Source organism: Bicyclus anynana, chromosome 7 (assembly GCF_947172395.1).
Source record: "Bicyclus anynana chromosome 7, ilBicAnyn1.1, whole genome shotgun sequence".
NCBI lineage: Eukaryota > Metazoa > Arthropoda > Insecta > Lepidoptera > Nymphalidae > Bicyclus > Bicyclus anynana.
Window position 1 is genome coordinate 6,876,297 of NC_069089.1, and position 19,733 is coordinate 6,896,029.

General features: G+C 33.4%; 1 protein-coding gene across 1 annotated transcript in view; it reads right to left on the reverse strand.

Moving 5' to 3' along the window:
• Window positions 1–112: 112 nt before the first annotated feature.
• Window positions 113–19,733, reverse strand: part of LOC112043717 (protein FAM107B) — a 68,227-nt gene continuing 48,606 nt past the window's right edge. Inside the window, exons 3-4 of the mRNA XM_024079245.2 lie at window positions 12,398–12,501; window positions 113–5,023 (exon numbers count right to left, since the gene is read on the reverse strand). Of these exons, the coding sequence (XP_023935013.1) occupies window positions 4,872–5,023; window positions 12,398–12,501 (256 nt within the window). The 3' untranslated portion in view covers window positions 113–4,871. The remainder of the gene's footprint in view (window positions 5,024–12,397; window positions 12,502–19,733) is intronic.

Below are 19,733 nucleotides of genomic sequence, written 5' to 3' on the forward strand. Positions count from 1 at the left end.
TTTTTACAAAGTTTTATTCTCTTGATTATTAATTCATATAAATAAACTTATATAGGTACAAACAAGGGTAAGGGAACTAGGTGTAAGGATACTCGTTATACAAACGAACGAATATGCTAAAACACTTTTATTGGTCTATGATTATTACCAAACTTTGATACATTTCCATTGTAAACTTTACGAAGAATTAAATCTCTTAAAAGCTAATTTAGTTACATAATATCAAACATAAAATGGCCACGACACACAGCTTTTAAGCTAATTCACATCATGACGATGCCACTTTGTACTAAGTCATCTAAATATAACAAACAAAAGATAAACTCGAGGGAACAAAGTAATAAGACAAGAGTGAAAGGATAACAAGTGGGACAAGAGACAATTTTAATTTTTTTGTGTGAGAGTCATCATCCTACAAAATATTGTGGTAGATACACATTTCAACATCCCACTCGATACAGATAAGTGGGATGTTGCGAATGTGATTCCACCTTAATTCTACTTTTACGTCTAACTAATACTCTGAAAGTACTCAACATTTATAAATAGGCACAATGGAGAGAAAATAGTACTTTGAAATTTGTCAACCGTTACCGATCAAATTATGTAGTTTGTCACTCGCATTTGCAGCTATTCATTTGCAGTATTGTTTATGTTGTTTATTAAACAAACCACGTATTGGAAATTTAGTTTGATCGTGTATTGGTGACATTATAGGCTAGGCCAAACTTTCCCACTTTGTAATTGATGGCCGAAATCGCTCAAATTATTATGTAGAATGAAAAAAGTTTGAACCCAACCACGTCAAATTTTGGTCCCTTTCTTAAAAGAGGTTTGACCAGTCCTTTGAAAGAGACAAAATTTCCAAAAACAATAGGAAGAACATTGTAAGAGGTTTCAGGGTGTAGATTTACATGTATTAGTTTTGGATTTGATGAGTTCACCTTATAATTAAATTACAGTAAGAGTTTACCAGACTAGAGAAAAAGAGTTATCTTAAATTATGGTTTATATTTAGTGGTCTTAGAGATTCTCTAAATATGTATTACGTACGATATCATTAAAGATACAGATGCTGCAGTCAATATTCTTTGGCAATTTTCAGCGTGCGAAGGAAAACTTTGTTCGATTTTTCGTCATCGACGCAATAGAATAAAGGCCTAACTCAAAAAAAAAGGAAAACAAATGTTTCTGTTATCTTTGAATTTCCACAAACAAAATCTTGTAGAATAAAAATTTCACTTCTTTTTTAATTAGTCGGAGTTGGTCTTGAAAGCTACTTTAGAATTTCTGACTTAAAATTGGATTCAAATTTGGTATACAAAATTTCGGCTTATCTGCCTTGGAAAATAATCTGGTGCTACATGTCAGTTGATTTATATGAAATGGTTGTTAATTATAATATCAATTCAACCATAATACTAATAATAGACAATAGAAATATTTTTTTTTTTTACTTATCTGTGTTAAACTTGTATGTTTTGTTTTAGGCCGATGTATCATTGTATTCTTTATAAGTTTCAGTCGCGTTACGTTTATACAGTGGAAGTGTAAGATGTTGACTACAGCGTCTGCTATAAAAATATTATTGCTTCTTTGTGGGAACGACTACACACTATTTAGAAATGTTAGAGAAATAGGCTCTATAGGTTTTACATAAAAATACAAAAATATCATTTTCATTTCTATCACTTTCATGAACACTTCGATATCAAATCATCAAACTGGACAACTATTTAATAAATCCGGGAGAATAACATCAAAAATGGTATGGGAATATTCTGTATGTAGAAGTAATTTTTTTTTTACTACTACTTTAATAAGACTTCTCTACCCTTTTGTTATAAATATGATATTTTAAATTTAACCACCTTAACCTAAGTCATAATATAATTCCCCAACTAGCTACTTTCTATACGTATATGTATTGTTACGAAATAATCACTAAAAATGTATGATGATATAACCTATACTTAGTGAAATGCCTACAGATTCAATAATGTGCTTTATGCAAATAATAAATCAGTGAGATGTTAATAACTTTAGAGTTGCTATAATATTTAGGACTGAAAAAGATTGTTAGATGTACTTTTCTGATGGTAACTACCTATCTAGTTATTTCTTTTTAAATAACATATAAATAATATGAGCTGAAGCAATCCCACCAATGACAAATTAACGAAAATATTCGTCAGCGACGTATGTAGCGATTTGATTTTTTTATTTTCCACATGTAACTGAAATTTTAATTAATTATGTTCACCCTTTTTCGATGAATTTCTACCTCTATTCTTCAGTTAAGTGATTGATAGAAAGAGCGGCGGAAATAGTCTAAAAAAATCAATTAATAGTTAAATTCAAATCAGTGTTTAATGCAATTCCTCCATAGAAAATAAACCCGCATTCTAAAGGTAATAAATAACATCTCACTGCATTATTTGCCTACAAATGAGTTGAATGATGATTAAGTGTGAAACATTAAAAAGTTTAGAAAAATATTTTGTTCTCTTGTTGAAGACGATACCCTTATTGTTTCAGCTCAAGCAGTCGATTCCTCAGTCAGTGGTTTATTTATTTCAAAAACACAATACATCAAAATACATTAAAACGAAATATAATTGATACTTCATTCTACCTACTTAACTTTACATTGCATCTTTTGAATAAAAGTGACCTTATTGAAATAAGTAAATTTTAACCATAATTTTATGGCATTATTTATATGTATATAAGAGACCTATCATTTTTCATACAACCCAGCAATCTAGATTTGATAAAGGAATCGTTACAATGTCTAAATTAGTGTAATTTATTAAATAATAAGTAATTTTAGTTATATACTGCTTTAATTTCATTTTCAATTCAAGTAACATTAATAAATATATGCATGAAATGCATATTTTCAACAAAAACACACATTTTAATAAATATTAGCAAATGTGAATTCTATTTATTTTTGGTGATTTTGATTTATTATAAAATAAAGGATCTTTCGTCATTCTTTTCGGTAACGTGCTGGGCCTAAATGCTCGTGCTGGGCCCTAAATGGTCGGCAAATTTTAAATTTTTCAACTTAGGTCACTTTCTTTCTGAAGCTGCCTTACATATTTAAATACATTCAAAAACGTAAACAATCCAACGGTGCTATCGTATAAACGATAATAAATGAATCAAATTATTATTACCATTCCTAATTTATAATAAACAATTAAACTAAACAGTTTTTGTGACACTTATAGTGACTTAGTTTCGATGACGAACAACAAAGACGAACTTTCTATCTACATATAACTATATACATTATTTTTCAATACATTTTGTAAGTGTTATTATGTATAGTTTTTAATTTACACATAAGATAATATATAAAAAATAAATATATTACCTCATATATCACATTTATTGCACTGTCTAATTCTGTGATTATTTTCTTTTAAGCTTTTGTCTATTTTGTAAGAATGGGTTTTAATGTACCCTAAGGCTTTTACTTACAAATGTATTAAAAAACGTAGTACCATACATGTGTGCATTTATATATTTAGTCTCAGCCAAAGATTTTGTACTATAGATATCACCGAATTTAGCTACTCCACTGAGAGCAATTTTGTGGTTTCTTACATTATACATTTATGTATATTTTATAGTTATTACACTTCCAACATATAACTCGACAATATAGATAATATTTAGGTATTATTTGTTTAAATAACGTTGACAACAACTAACATTGAGATGTGGAAATTTCCTCTTTTGAGCGCCTCATTTTTCATGTTTTTTAACACATGTAACAGTATTTAATAATATCATTGAACTAGCCACTTTTATTCACCTCAGTTTCGACGCGGTAGTGACATATCTATAGTATAAAATCTTTGGTCTCGGCACTATGAAAATGGCGCCTCGACCTAAATTACCAATAAACCACACCGTAAGATAAATAACTAATACATTACCAAAGAAAGCGTATTTTTACATTAACGCACACTCGGTTCCAAGCCAAATCCATACCTATAGTATCATCAAAGAAATTGAATACAGTGTTGATGCAAAACATCTTGTGTTTAAACAAAGCGCGAGAAAAAACGTAATGCAATGAATGTTACTAGCTCTTAGTTTGTCTACACGATAACAGATGGCGCTGATTGAAATATTCTTCTCATACGGTCGTAATCGAAAACAAATATCTTTAGCGTAAGATCACAAAGATAATTCATAGCTTATGTCTAAATAACTTTATCGTCAAGGCTTGTGTGTAACTTATATCTTTTTACTACTTTTGCTCAAAAACACTGTCATATTACCACTCCACAGCGGGGCTAAATAAGCATTTTAGCCTCTAGGGGCTAAAGTATTTCTTTTTTTTTAATTCTTGTCTGTTACGAATGGTAAGCCTACTATAAAACGAAAACGGTTTAATTCGTAAATATTTTAATCATACTAAAATATTAAAAAAAATATATAAAACGTAGGAGGCTTTAGTCGTAAATAGAAATGCAGCGTTCTTGTCTGTGGAATGCGTATTTTTTTCATTTGATTTATTCGAGCTGCGTCTGCGAAAAAATCTTAACATTGAATACTGTACTAAATTATTTTATTTTCTCGCAATCGTAGTGAAAAGTATAGTGTAACACGCGGGGCTAAGCCCATTATAAACTCGGTTTTTATTTAACGGGCATCGCCTTACGGCTCGTGCCCTAAACACACCTCGTATATAATGGGTCTTTTTAGCCCCTTGTATAACAATCTACTATTTTTACGTTTTATATATTTGTAAAGGTAAATTTACATCCAGCTCTGCGAATGTCGTTTATGATCTTACGCTAAATTGTTATTAGGCTTATTGATTTGAAAAAAAAAATCACTTTATGGTTTTAGTGAGCGGAGGCGGCGGCAGATGGCGCTGCGTGTCGCAAACGCGCTCGCACTTCTTGTAGTGTGGGATTTGTGCCGGATTCGATTTCTTCCGTATGCTGTTCCGCCTGCTCAAGCCGTCGAGCCCGTTCTGCGATCGCTCTTTCTAGTTCTGCAACAAGAAATATTTTGCTATTAGCAATTATTATACCACTAATAAGAAACAGCCGAATGCTTGTAGCTGATCACAGCTTTTGGAAGGCCTTACAGAAGGCCTATGTCCAGGAATGGACGTCCATCGGTTGAAATATTGAAGATGTTAAGAAGACCACTTGCCTTGTCCCAGTACATATTTAGGATATATGCAGCTTTGGAACATGAGTTCCTGGTATGAAATGTTGAAATTTTATTAATTTCCCTAAATTTTCCCTGATCTATATGCTTAGCACGTGGAGTCGTCGGGTTCAGTCAATATCATTAAGATGTGGCAGTATTTTTTTTTTAATTTTACTAGACCTTAAACCAGAGGTTCCCAAACTTTTTTCCTCTTAGACTACTCTCTAATTTAACTGGATACGGTGGACCACCTGCTAATTTTCTATCCAAAACTCGACAAAAACTGTGATTAGATCGATAGCTGAATCAACAGTCACCAAGAAATAACAGTTAAAAAAATATGGTGAGAATTCATTACTAAGTTAATTAATTTATTCTGTGTGGCAGACAAAAAGTCGATAAAATTGTCCAGGCAAAAAGTTATTTCACCCCCGCTGATTTTTACGTAGACCCCCGCTGATTTTTAGGTAGACCCCTTGACATCCAACTGGACCACTTTGGGAATCGATGCCTCAAACCCATCAACCTTTAAAGCTCTAGTTTGATACTTTTCAACCTCTAAGACTACAACAATCGAAAGTACCAAATGTTTGTTTAGATAATATCTAATGAAATATGCTGATTTAACGCAATAATTTATTTTTTATGTTAATGTTGAGCAAATTAGCTTTATAGCTGCAATACATAACACGGTTTGTGAGATATCTCAGCAAACATCAATTAAGAAGCATCAAGGTTTGCCTTGCGAGTCATTACGACATTAACCTTCACTTTAACAGTTCAAGATAGCACAAGTTAATTATAATGAAATTAAAAATAAACATGGCCGATTATCCTAAATCCGACCGCGATGCAGTAATAGACCACACAGGCATTTTTAATGGCATCGTCAGCGTTGTCAATCCCTATTCCCTGATTCCTCACAAATCGAAGCAACAAGCCAAATTACAAAATATCCTAATTCCCCACTTTTGAAAATATCGAAAAGTAAAATTGATTCAATTATTTATCTATATTTATTAACGCTTTTGTGATAATATACTTACAGTTAAACATTTTTTGATTTGATTGAGTTTTTTATACTCAGACAGATTCCAAAGTTGAGTTAAAATTGGAGTAAAGTTGAACGGATACTTTCAATATTTAAAGACAATACATATAAAGTCTAAATATATTGATCGATGAAGAAAATAAACTATAAAGACAATGTAGGTACCTAATTTAGTAAAATAGTGAAAACTTTTCAACTCCACAAACTTTCAGAACAACTGACCGAGGCACTTCGCGCATATTAAAGTGAATTAAAAACCTAGGTTACAAGGTTGAAGTAATGTGCAACATTTGTGCATTTAAGCGAAATAAAATTAAATACATTGAATGCAGTAATTTACTAATATTGCAGAGCTAATGTGATTTCATATTTCAGTTGGTTGGTGTTAGCAAAATTTTTGTATAGTAAATAGGTAATTACCTACATGTATTCATTTAGGTTACCTACTTACCACGTACCAAGTTAGATTAACTATTGTAAGTAGAGGCAATGATATTAAAAGGTCGTTGGTTGGAGGTAATAACTAAATGTATAAAAAAATCACATAGAATGTCATTGTGTCCGAATTACTCTCCCTTAAATCCTTCCATCTATCCATTGTGTATTTTAAGCTTTAAATCTGCAACATTTTTCTTTACCTTTACTTTTATAATTCTAGAGGTTTATACAATATTTTGAATTAAAACATTTTGGATTAGTTATTGTTACAGTTACAGTTGTGTGTTTCCATAAATATTCTGCAATAAAACTGTCTTAAAACCAATACGAAATTTAATACCTATGCAGATGCATTGCAGGACTGAATGCACTTTGTTCTACGTCCAACCAATTTCACTGACGATCGGCCAATCGGAAGCGCAGAATCGAGTTTGCAATTTCACTTTCATCCAACCTTGGGTCATTCACATCTAGGGTCGGAAGAAAATAAATTAACAATTTTCCCCATCAATGACAATTTCTCGTTTCTCGAACAAACATAAATGTAGTCATTACGGTCCCGTAAGAATACCTTGTCGCTTTTATAAAACATTTTTCGATACGAGGGAAAGAAAAATTAATATCGGAAAATGTTTGCCTAAGGACCGGTCTTGGTAAACTTTGGAACGGATATCCTACTTATCTTTCACCTATAAGTGTACCTATGATAGTCATTCTACAGTAGGTACATTAAACTTGATAGGTGGGTACATAAATCTATTCCTACTGATTTCAATAGATTCAATAGATTGTGTAGTGAATTTTAAAATGTGTTACTCTCGTAACCATGTTAAGAAATTTTATGCTTACCTACGCTGCTGATTCTCTTTTGAAAACGTAATTAGGTAAATGAATGTTAAACCGAGATTAACATTCATGACAGATACACAAATTTAGGATGCCAATTTTTTGTTTTTTTCTGATCATACTATGGGTGCAATTGAGTGTTTCTCCTACTACGGGTATTAGAGTCAATACAGACGGAAATTTTACTATTATCATCAATAGAATATTTCTAATTTTTATATCTTCCTACCTATTCCTTTATCGTGCTAATCGCACCCTAAAACAAGTAAAGATTGACTCAAGATCCAGTGATTATTTTTGGATGGCATTGTAAGTAACCTACTTATTTACGGAGCAAAATAACATGTGCACATAAACGTTCCATGATTTATGAAACTGAACAGATAAGGAAATGGTGAAATATAGGGCAGGGCCTTATCTACTATATTGTGTTAGGTACACCGTACGAGTGTAAGGTAATGTTAGCTTTTAACTTATCGAAGATTAATATGTAAATATAAAGCAGTCTGAATGTAGTATCATCTATTCAAATTGTCTCATCCATGTGAAGGAATAATATGGCTATATTTTCATGTCTCAGAACAGTTAACGGTTAGATTTAAGTTGATTTCTTTTGTTTTGGTCTTTAATGATTATGTCATCAAAGTCAAAATTGATTAGAATCAGACGCGTTACTTTTCGGAAGTTTGATTTGATTTTATTTTGGCGTTTTCCGCAAAAATCTTGACGATTCCAAGCAGCAACAGTACCCAGAGCCGAAAAAAAAAACTCTACGTAGTCAAAAATAATTGCAAAAACTCTGTTGAATAAAAGTAAAAATTAATAAAGTTGTACCTCAGAAGAAACTAAATAATATAAACTCAGAGAAATAATAAATGTGATCAAACTCTACACCTTTTAAGTGTCCATAGACACTAAAGAAGACCCGAGTAAATGATTTCTAGCTAATAATAAGATTTAAATGGATATTACCAGTAGTCTACGTATAATGCGCTTGATTGGATTGTAACTAATCGCGAACTTCCTAAGTCAATAAGGTTGCGACCCTTGTTGACATTCTTATGATTAAAAAAAATAAGGACATCGACCGCTCACAATTTACCGCATCGATAGATAAAAATCATTATGTTAAAGACCCAATACTCCACATACTTACTGGCAAAATACAATATGCACTTCCGCGATATACTTAAAATATTGTGTGGTGTTTCTTCTAAAAAACACAATAATAAAAACACAACTATGCGAGTAGATAGGAATTTGATAGGTGTAAAACCTGATTTTAATCTAGTCACCAATTAACCTAATAGACAAGGTCGTAAAAACGACACCTACAATACATGGTTAGAAGATTTTCAGTACGCTTACAGAAGATTTGAAAAAGTTTATCGTGAAAGAGTTACTTAGCTGTTCTTTGCGAAAAAACAGCGAATCAAAAAACGTACGTTTCACTCAAAAAACTGAATCTCAATTTTACTAAAAAATCTAAATTTGGTTAAGTTTTTGATCATTAATAAGCTTATAATCTAGAGATACAGTTGTTGAAAAACGTCACACGATCACCACATGATCTTCAGCGATGAAGAATGCGGCCAAGAAGAGAATCCGTAAAGACGCATGTTAGGAGTAGGTACCATTATAGCCCAAAGTATTGAATATTGACAGTATTGAACCCAAAGCCTCTAAAATTTATGTTCGGATTCATGACCGTGGAGTAATTGAGGCTTCGTCAATTGAAATTTCCAATTCAGCATGGAAAATTCACACGCGGAACGCCTCCCTGATATACGAACATCGTTACCGTTCATTAGAGAAATGGAATTTGAAGCAGACGGGGCGGCAGACAGTTTCCGCTGAACGAATTCGTCATATACGTTTACGAGTACTTGCGGGTGATACACTGTGATGTTTACTAATCCGTTAAATAGTGCCCTGCTTGTAAATTATTTAACTCGGCATTTACATCGTTTTTCATGATATTTTAATTTTTGCGATCACCTTACTTGGTTATTTCAACGAAATGACGTTGTCATTTTATATCAAGTGGAACCATAATTTTGTTTTTCCGATCTTCGAATATTATTATTTCAACGAAATCACGTTTATGGACGGTTTTCAATAAATTAACGTTACTATTTACTACTACCACTGTTATACTAATGCCGCAAGACGATACTTATTGAAAATTATCATAAAATTAAAAAAAAGTTATAAATACATATAACTAATATTATCTTTGACAGTTACTTTCTCAATGTCATAGAGAAACTAGGTACACGAATGGCAACCCTACCGATAATGATTGACGGGGTGAACGACCGATGCACCTGCACCAAACAACCGGATAAAGTGGCCGCCAAATGTATGGAGAAAAAACCCGCTGCCTGCGAGTTTTGTGATAAAATATGAATCCGTCAGACAGCTGGAGTCTGGACACTTCATAATGAATGACAGAAACTTGCCTTGCCGCAATTACGAGTGCTTTACGAGTGTCTTTATAAGGTCATAAACTAAATACAGCCCACAGCTAAACCTTTTAAAATTCCGTCATAGTTATTTTTTGATTTACTCGTAGGTACATACGTGTTTTCACATTTTGTGCATCTTGACAAATGAGAATTTTCATTTCTAGTGAGTTTGAAAGCGAACATAACTTTTCATATCCCAAATTAACCATTATTATGGAAATAGTCTAGATAAGGGCTACTTTTAAAATAAAGGAACACCCGTCAACAACTTTTTTATTTATGGAATCCCATTACATATCAGATATAGTATAAATAATAGTGAAAACTTTTACGTCTTTAGGTAATTTAGTTCATTTATCACGAACGTAAAAAATAAAATTGTTTAATTTTGGAAGTGAAAAAAGCAGTCAAAAATAAATGATTTTATGGAACTTTTAGATTCCACGAAAGCAGCGAAACACACTTTAAATTAACCGGACTATAATTCTAGATTACCTAAATACAATGAAACCTAATTTGCGTCTGGCAATTTTAATGAAATAAGTTGCGAATTCACTAATTTATGTTTTGTAATGGAGTATAATTAATTAGTAAAATGTTGTAATATTTGACGGGCAAAAGTCAGAACGTAACGGTGACCTTTGCCACGGCACATTTGTATTTCGTAACGAATTTGCTAAGGCTTCGCTTCGCACTGCGGGTCGCTTGTCTACTGCATTGGTGGTTATGTGAATCACGCTTCCTTGTGTGTCGTGTATCGTAAAGTGTTTCCCAATATACAATAATTTTTGAGCAAAAAATTTCTCCGATTTTTTTTCTTTTTTTTTTGCGCAAAGGATCAGCCTGACTGTCCAACGCGGAATTGCACCTCTTGCCACTATTTCACGTGGGCATGATTTGTTTTTTGGCCATTATTAGGATAAGTTAGTTTAAGTTCCTTATATTATTTTTCGCCTTTTATAAAGAAATCTCATCTCTTTAGAATATTAATTTTACATACATACATACATACATCAAGGGTCATTCCCATAGAGGTAGGCAGAGACCACGTCATTAAACTTCGTACGATCCTTGTATATCTTGCTTCTTCCATTCTCATCCAGTTCATCGGTTTACGGTACTTTTGAGTTTCTGGCCTATCCTCTAACATTGAGTAACCATTGTGGATATACACGAAAAAAAAAATACCAACTAGCTATTGATTAATGATTCTTAAGTCACGTGATCTCGTATTCACTATTTATTGCTAACTGATTAAAATTACTAATCTGTTTGTTTGACATTGTGATTTTTGTTGCTTTGCGGATATTGAAAAATGCGGTTGTTATTGATTTGATGTTAATTATATTAGGTAGCTATGTATGTCTACGAAAGTTAGTGAATAGGCCGGCTGGCCCTTATGAGAATATCTTGGATTTGGTCCACGAACTTTCGCCTTGGCCTTCTCCTTCCAACATTTACGCTCACACTTGCCTTATGAATCCCCTTTGTTAGTCTCCTTTCATTTATCCTCATCTAAACACATCTTTCTCAATTTTGGTCACTAGATTTTCTTTTATACCACACCATTCTTTTTCGAATTTTAGTGTAAAAATAGTGTTAAAATTTAGATGATCTGAAATACCTATCAATATATCTTTATATCCATATCGTGTTTTATATCCGGTTAAATTGTTTCCTATACGTGATGCATTCATATTTATTTACTTTTAATGTATCATTTGTTGCGTTTCATTGTTTTAATTGGACGAGCATTGTATTTCCTACTCGTACATCAGTCAGTTGGTTGTTGTTGTAAAACAATTACTTACTTGTTAGCGAGTTGCTATAGTTTAACTTTATTAATTGTGTTTAGATTTTGTAGTTAATATTATATTTATTTAGTGTCATGCTATACGGTGTCATTTTTCGTCCATTCCTTTGATAATTTTACGATATACTTAGTCAAATATAGACGTAAAACTTTATATTTATATTATATTTATTTTGCATAATTTTGTAGAGCTTTGTGACAGATCTCTTTAGTGGACGTTGGATATTTGTACAATTAAACGTACGCGAGACTTACCTACGAGTACTGCCAAGCGATTTAGCATTTCGGTACGCTGTGTAGAAAGCGAAAGGGGTGTGCATTTTCATCCTACTCCTAACAAGTTTGCCCGCTGCCATCTTAGATTGTATCATCACTTACCATCAGGAAAGATTGTGGTCAAGGGCTAAATAAAAAAAAATATAGAGTGTAAGTGATATATATACCCAAGGCGGCACTTATTTAGGTATGTTCTCATAATATACGCGTTGGTTTTCCACGAACCACTAGGTAGGCAATTCACATAATCCGTCAATTATTTTTTAACTATTAAAAGAAATATATTTTTTGTGAAAAAAATAAATGATAATATATTACCTGGCGTTTCTCTGTGCTCCTTTATTTGGTTCATGAGCTGCTTCTCTTTGTGCTTTGAAAGCGCCTTTTGAAGCTCGCTCTTTTGATTGAGAACATTTTTGCCTCTGAAATAGATAAGCATTATTTTTATTAATCATGGTTCATGTTATATTTATACATGGAAGCGTAGAAGCGCTTTATGAAATATGTTGATTAATCATCATCATCATCATCATCATCATCATCATCATCGTCATCATCATCATCATCATCATCATCATATCAGCCTATGGACGTCCACTGCAAGACATAGGCCTGTTATTAAACCAACCTTAAGTAGATTAAACCTTTAAAATTTTCTTTTGTAGGCGGGACATCAGTTTGTCCCGTCATCTATAGCTGAAAAATCTGGACAACCCTTTCCTTTGTTTGACATACATAGTTTACATTGCATACCTCTTTGCAATGTCGAAACTGTACCTACATCTTAGGCGTATAGATACGATTGGCGTATTTGTTTTGGAATTCCATTTTATTACGTGATTTGTACGCCTAGGTAGATATTTAAACAATAGTAGTTTGTAAGAATGTGAACTCCATTACGTGATAGATAAGAACCTCGAGTGTATTATTTTATAAGTATACCTACCTGCCTATAGTTCATGATAATACCACAATACCTGTGTTCGTAATCTTATCAAATCCGTTTTTCGCTACCATATAAGGCAATGTTGTTTTTAAAAAGATAAGGACGTCATTGATTGGCATTAAGTATTTTTATCGCACCGAATTTCATAAATCCAGGTGTAAGGCCACCTGGATTTATGAAGTACAGTAAGATTGAAAATCTAAATATCTTATTAATATACTCGTAATTTTCATAACTGAACTAGTTATCTATTATCGAACTGTGATGACCTGACATTATGCAAACCTTTTAACCCAAGTATAACTACTAATTAATTTCTTCTAATTATTGCATCTATGGTGCTGCTCTTTATAGATATAATTAAATGTAGAATTTAATCAGTTTATTTAAGTTCCCTAAAAAATATCAAGTTGGGAATAGAAAAATCTAACACTATAACTCCAATTTTTGAGGTCCCAATGTCCGCAACGATTCATGCAATAGCCCCACTGCGCCAGAAATGCGGTCAAAAGTCAAAACAGTGTAATTATAAAGTTGTCGCAACTAGGCCGCACATGTTTTCCCGCATCAGTTAAAACGTCAAAGCGAATGCATTTTCTAAATCGCACTTCATGCCTCATAACTTCATCAAAGCATTTTTAAAAACAAGTTTAAAGTTACGCAAGCCTAGAGTAATTGAATGATAAAGTGTGCCTAGTAATAGTATGTGTCATAAAAAAAGAGCGCTGACCGTTGACTGCAGAATTCGAATTGACAATATAAATAAATAATTATATGAAGTATTCAATTTAAGTAGTAAACTTTGCAACTAATCTCCAGATTGCCTAAAAAAGAGTAAGTAGAGAACTTAGCTTAGATTTTAGAAAACCCACGCACCAAACTGTGGTTTACGGCAAGAAAAATTTATGCGAGATAATGAGTTTCAAACAGACAAGACAAAAGAAAAGATTCAAGAACAAAATTACAAGTAGAATATCTATATATAAATAAATCTAGAATAGTAATGCTTAAGGTTTAAAACAATTCCAATTACCTAATAATTTCTTTTTTGTAATTTTTTTTAATTTTTCTTCCGACATGCCGGTCGGTGATTGTTATAGATCGATACTGTAGATATTTAAATTATTATTAAATTAAATCCACACATAAGCTTTCATGATATAAATTGTAATACCACCTAAATCGCATTAATACTGTCAGCTGTACTATTCACGTGACACGAGGTATAATATATACTGTACAGGGACATCATGTGACGCGTAGTCGGTCCGTGTGTGACGCGATATTTTTTTTTATTTAACTGCAGTTCCTTCATAGCTTTCCCACGCACATCAGGTACATTGCATGTGTGAACTATTTAGTGTGACGGCAACTGGATGTTTGTTTTGTTGCACAGCATATGTTACTACACTATGGTGTTTATTTATTATAGCTTCTTAATGAATATATTTATTTACAACTGGCGGACGCCCGCGACTTCGTCCGCCCTTAGACCTCTTTAATCCAGCCTTTACAGTAGTATCGCTGTAAAAATGGAGTAACTTCTCCCGTTTTCCCAACATTTCCCTTCACTGCTCTGCTCTTATTGATCGTAGCGTGATGAAAAGTATACTATAACCTGCCCAGGAGTATGAAGAATAATTGTACCAAGTTTCATAAAAATCCGTCGAGTAGTTTTTGTTTCTATAACGAACATACAGACAGACAAAAATTTTACTGATTGCATTTTTGGCATCAGTATCGATCACTAATCACCCCCTGATAGTTATTTTTAAATATGTTTCATGTACAGAATTGACCTTTTCGACAGATTTATTATAATATCGATAGATGAGAAATTTCAAGGAGTTTTAGTTTTCAAGTGGTTACAACTTGTTTAGAAGTTCTCAATGCATATTTGTTATTCATTTATATTGTAACCCTTAAGGTTATGTAGCTAATTAATTATTACTTAGTTTAAGCAAGTCTCTCTGTCTGACAGACTGAGACTGATTTTGCTGTCAAATAATTAAATTAATCACCCCAAGATGTGTATGTAATAGGAAAGGTGATTATGAATGATATGAGATGTACAAATGAGATGGTTTAAAAGAAAATAGTAACATTAAAAAAAATGATGTATATTATTATATTTTATCGCCACGGTATATTTATTACTTAAACGTAACTTTAATTTTCGACTTTAATTACCATAATGACATAACTTGACATTTCAAAAGCGCTTGTACACTAAGCTTAAATGAAATTTGAATTTGAATTTATTTTTGAGTAATCGAAACAATAGTAGAAGAAACAAACGCCATAACAAAAGTATTCGTAGAATCAAAAACAAAACCGATCGTGTTCATTTTCAGGCTTATTTTGAAGTTTCGTACCAGGAACGTGTACAAAACACACAACATTGTTGGTTTTTGATTTCCCGGTGAGTCAACGCCTCCCGTAGGAATACTAAAAGCGTCAATGCCAAATAGCGAATAACACGTGTTTATTTTTGAAGCACGTTTGCGGTTCCACAGCAGCATCCTGGTTAGTGCTTATTATGTTTAATAACAAACAATAAGCTTTAAATAAGCTTAACTAACTACTTAAACTACTTAGCAAATGCATGCAATTTGTATTTTATATTAAAATAGAAGACGCCGCGCGGTTTCACTCGCGTGGTTATAATTTCCGTAGAAATACGGGGATAAAATACGGGCCTATAGCCTTCCTCGATAAATGGGCTATCTAACACTGTAAGAATATTTCAAATCGGACCAGTAGTTCCTGAGAAACAAACTCTTCAGCTTTATAATATTAGTATAGATACCAATGTTTTGATTAATGGATTCGACGTTTTATAAACATTTTTCTTAGTTGACGTCTGTTTCTAAGTTTTATCCTAGTTATCTTTATTTTTAAGCCTCTCCTGTATAAAGTGAACAAAATAAAAAACGAATAATACAAATCCATCAAGCCGATCTTGAGAATTAGCCTTACAAACTACCAACTATTCAGTCATACATATTTCATGATAAAAGTAGCGTTCAAAAATCGTTTAAGGGTCCGTCGACGAGACGAGAGCTAAAATGTAATTTCCACGCCATTACGAGTTACGAGCTCATCAGCAAGATTTAATTTCACCTAATTGCTAGCGACTTCACGGAACATCGCCGGCTACATTATGACCTGGCACAGTCCTTCTTAAAAAATTAAAAAGAAAAATCTATTCGCAACGCCTTCGCGTCTTCTATAATCACACTAATATTATAAAGGCGAATATTTGTGTGTAAGTGTGTGTGTGTGTGTGTGTCTGTGTGTGTGTTTATTCCTCCTTTGAGCTGCTGAAGCGATTTAGCTGAAACTTGGAATGGAAATAGATTTTACTCTATATTAACACATAGACTACTTTTCATCCCGGAAAAATCCATGGCTCCCGCGAGATTTGTGAAGAACTGAATTTCACGCGGACGAAGTCGCGGACGTCCGCTAGTAATTTAGATAAACAACTAGTTTTATTTTCCTCATATTCGAAACGAAAAGTAGAGTGTTTAACACGGGTAAAAGAATCAATTCCTTCTCGGACTATAGTCGCCCTTGCTACGCTCGTGCGTCTAAATACCTCGGGAATTGATTCTTTCCACCCTCGGTTAACAATCTACTATTACTCTATATCCATTCCAATGCTAATATGGATATATGCTAATGGATCTATGAAAATGGTTATGAAATTTCTTTCACTAACAGAACACCACGTTATTTGTGATTGTTATATGATACCCCCTATTACCTCACAAGCTTTACTTCTTTATAATATTAGTATAGAAGTATAAATTGCAATTCAATTGCTGTCCGTTAGTCTCAGTAATATTAGAAATGCCTATCTATATTTAAATCGAACATACCTATCTCTTCAAGTTAAACATACCGAAGCTTGTAGGTACAAATCTAATATCATCCAGTAAGATCTAAAGGCAATCAACCTATTTCTGCAGCGCACAAAGCTGGAATTGCTATCGTAAATATTTCTGGCAGTAGTTTTAGGTCGACCACTATCTATCTGTTTGATATTTTAGATTGCTTCAGTCTGTTATAGGAATCTGAATTTACAATCTATAGATTAACAACTTGTAAATATTTTATTTTCTTGGTTGGTTTTGAATGTAACTGAACCACGGACAAGAAATAACAGTTACTGGAAAAATTTTAAAATTAATTTTATGTCACTATCAATATCACTATAGGCCGCCATAACAGTACAGTCTTGAGCCGCATTTTATGTATAGCGGATTTTTGGATTAGACATTAGATTATAATTGAAGAATGGACAATTCATTCATCAATTAATCTCGAAAGCTGCTTGACGTACATAGATGAAAATTAGCAGGGAGGTTGTCTATACTTAGTAGGTACCCGCTAAGAACGGATTTTGCGATGGGGTCATAAAGAGGTCTAAAGGCACTCACAAGTTTGAATTAACGTAACGTCGTAATGATTATTTTATGCTAGAAACTTGAAATTAGGTAGGGATGTAGTTAATAGTGAATAAACTGTCGCTATGAATGGGTTTTTGCGACAGGGCCAGATTAAGGAGGTTTAAAAGCTCTCACAAGTTTGTATGAAAATCTTTTCTTTTTATTGCTACAAACTTAGCAGAGAAGTGGTTTAAAGTTGGTAGACGCCCGTTATTAATAAATTGAGCGACAGGGACGGATTAAGGAGGAGGATATAATGGACACTGAATGCGATTAAAGTAAAGTAAGTAAAGAATATTAAAAAAAAATAGGATCATCATTGCTATGTAGCGCCAAGTCGACTAAAAGCTCTTACATCTTCTTCGTTCCTGGGCCATTTTCGCACTTGGCTATTCTGTTGACCGTTGTGCGTATGTCGTTTGGTCCCCACTGGAGTGACTCCAGCTAGCCGATCTCACTCCAGAAGCTTAGCAGGCCACCCAGGTCAACAACGCCGCATGGAGTATTGCTGGGCAGCCAATGTGTGCTACGAGTAAGCATAACGTGTATTGGTGTTTCTTCTTCTCCATGCATGCTCGGCATAGCTCCTATTGACTACGAGTATATCAATAGCCTATGTCAATTCAAAGTATATTAGAATGGCATGTCGAGTACATAGGAGTACACAAATGTACAGTACATAGCAGTAAACACGAGGAGCATTCCCGGCGGTAATCTGTATTGCTTCCTTCCGTCGCGCCGGCAGCGGCGGGCGGCGCTACGCAGAAATCAGTGACGGGACCTCGGGACGCGACAACAATCAAACGACTGGGAAATGGACTGAATCAACAGGTCGATGAAATGAAATATTATATTTGTAAGGGGAATAATATTATTTAGGACGTGTGTTAAATTATTATGGAAAGTAAACATAACCTTTTCTTTCTTTGTGAAAAATTGTTGTCCGCCGGTTGCCTTAAATTAAGGAATTTGCACTGTGGCACATTTTATCTCACAGTTCTACCCGCCTTTAACTAGGTTTTCAAACCCAGCAAAATTCACTCTATCTTGATATCATATCATGATTCAAGGCTTTCACAAGTTTGTATGAAAATCCTTTTCATTAGCCTTGAATCATGCCTGGGCAATTGTGTAACCTGCCACTGCATTCTTGTTCATTTTTGATGTCTCATAAAAATAAAGTTCAAATTCTAATAAAACTTGTTATAGGCGAATCGACGACGACGACATCGACGAGTATAAATGATCGGATCCCTTTTGACAGCTCCATTTGATGAAAAATACGCCAAAGTAATGTCAAACACCAAGGAAAACAATAAGTTTTACAAAGATAATGGAATTAATTTGCTGTCAAACGTTACGCAATTACCACCGAGTTTGACATTAGCGCGATTGTTGAAAAGTTTATTTTAGAGTTTAAAATCGAACACTAATTTGCTACATGAGATGGATCTCCTTAACTCAACCTTCCATGCCGCTTTTGTTGACATATCCCCTTATCATAGTCACCGCAATTTTATATGGCAAAGATTTAAATATTGTAACCTTGAATTTGACCTGAAAAAGGCAGACTAACGAGTAAAAGAATCAAAATCCCGGATGGCTTCGTACTGCTATTATAGTAGCTCAAATTTGATATCTACATTGGTTAATCTTTTTATACAATGCATCATTCGACCAGTGCACATCTGCATACCACCAGCCTATAAAGGTCTACAAGTAGTTTGTTTTGAAAATATTATTTTAAAAACAATACCTACCGCACATCGAGTGAGTATAAAATAACCACGGCAAAAGGATTAACACGCTTGTTGGCTAGTTGTTTACATTATTAGTAAAGTCACGCGTAAACAATCATGAACTATTGTTCTAGAGTAGTAATTGTATTCTAATAATTATGCCACATATTTTCCTATAGTGACAATAACTTCTGTGACGCAAGATAGGTACTGAGGTCACACAGTAGGTGCCTGATAATATAATTATACTACTTTGAATAAGTAGCCGTGATAGCCCAATGAATATGACCTCTGCCTCCTATACCGAAGGGTGTTGTTTCGAATCCAGTCTAGGGCATGTCTCCTCCAACTTTTCAGTTGTGTGCATTTGAAGAAACTAAATATCACGTGTCTCAAACGCTGAAAGAAAAACATCGTGAGGAAACCTGCATACCAGAGAATTTTCTTAAATATCTACGTGTGATTGACCTAATCCCTCTAATTTTGAGAGGAGACTCGAACTCAGCAATGAGTCG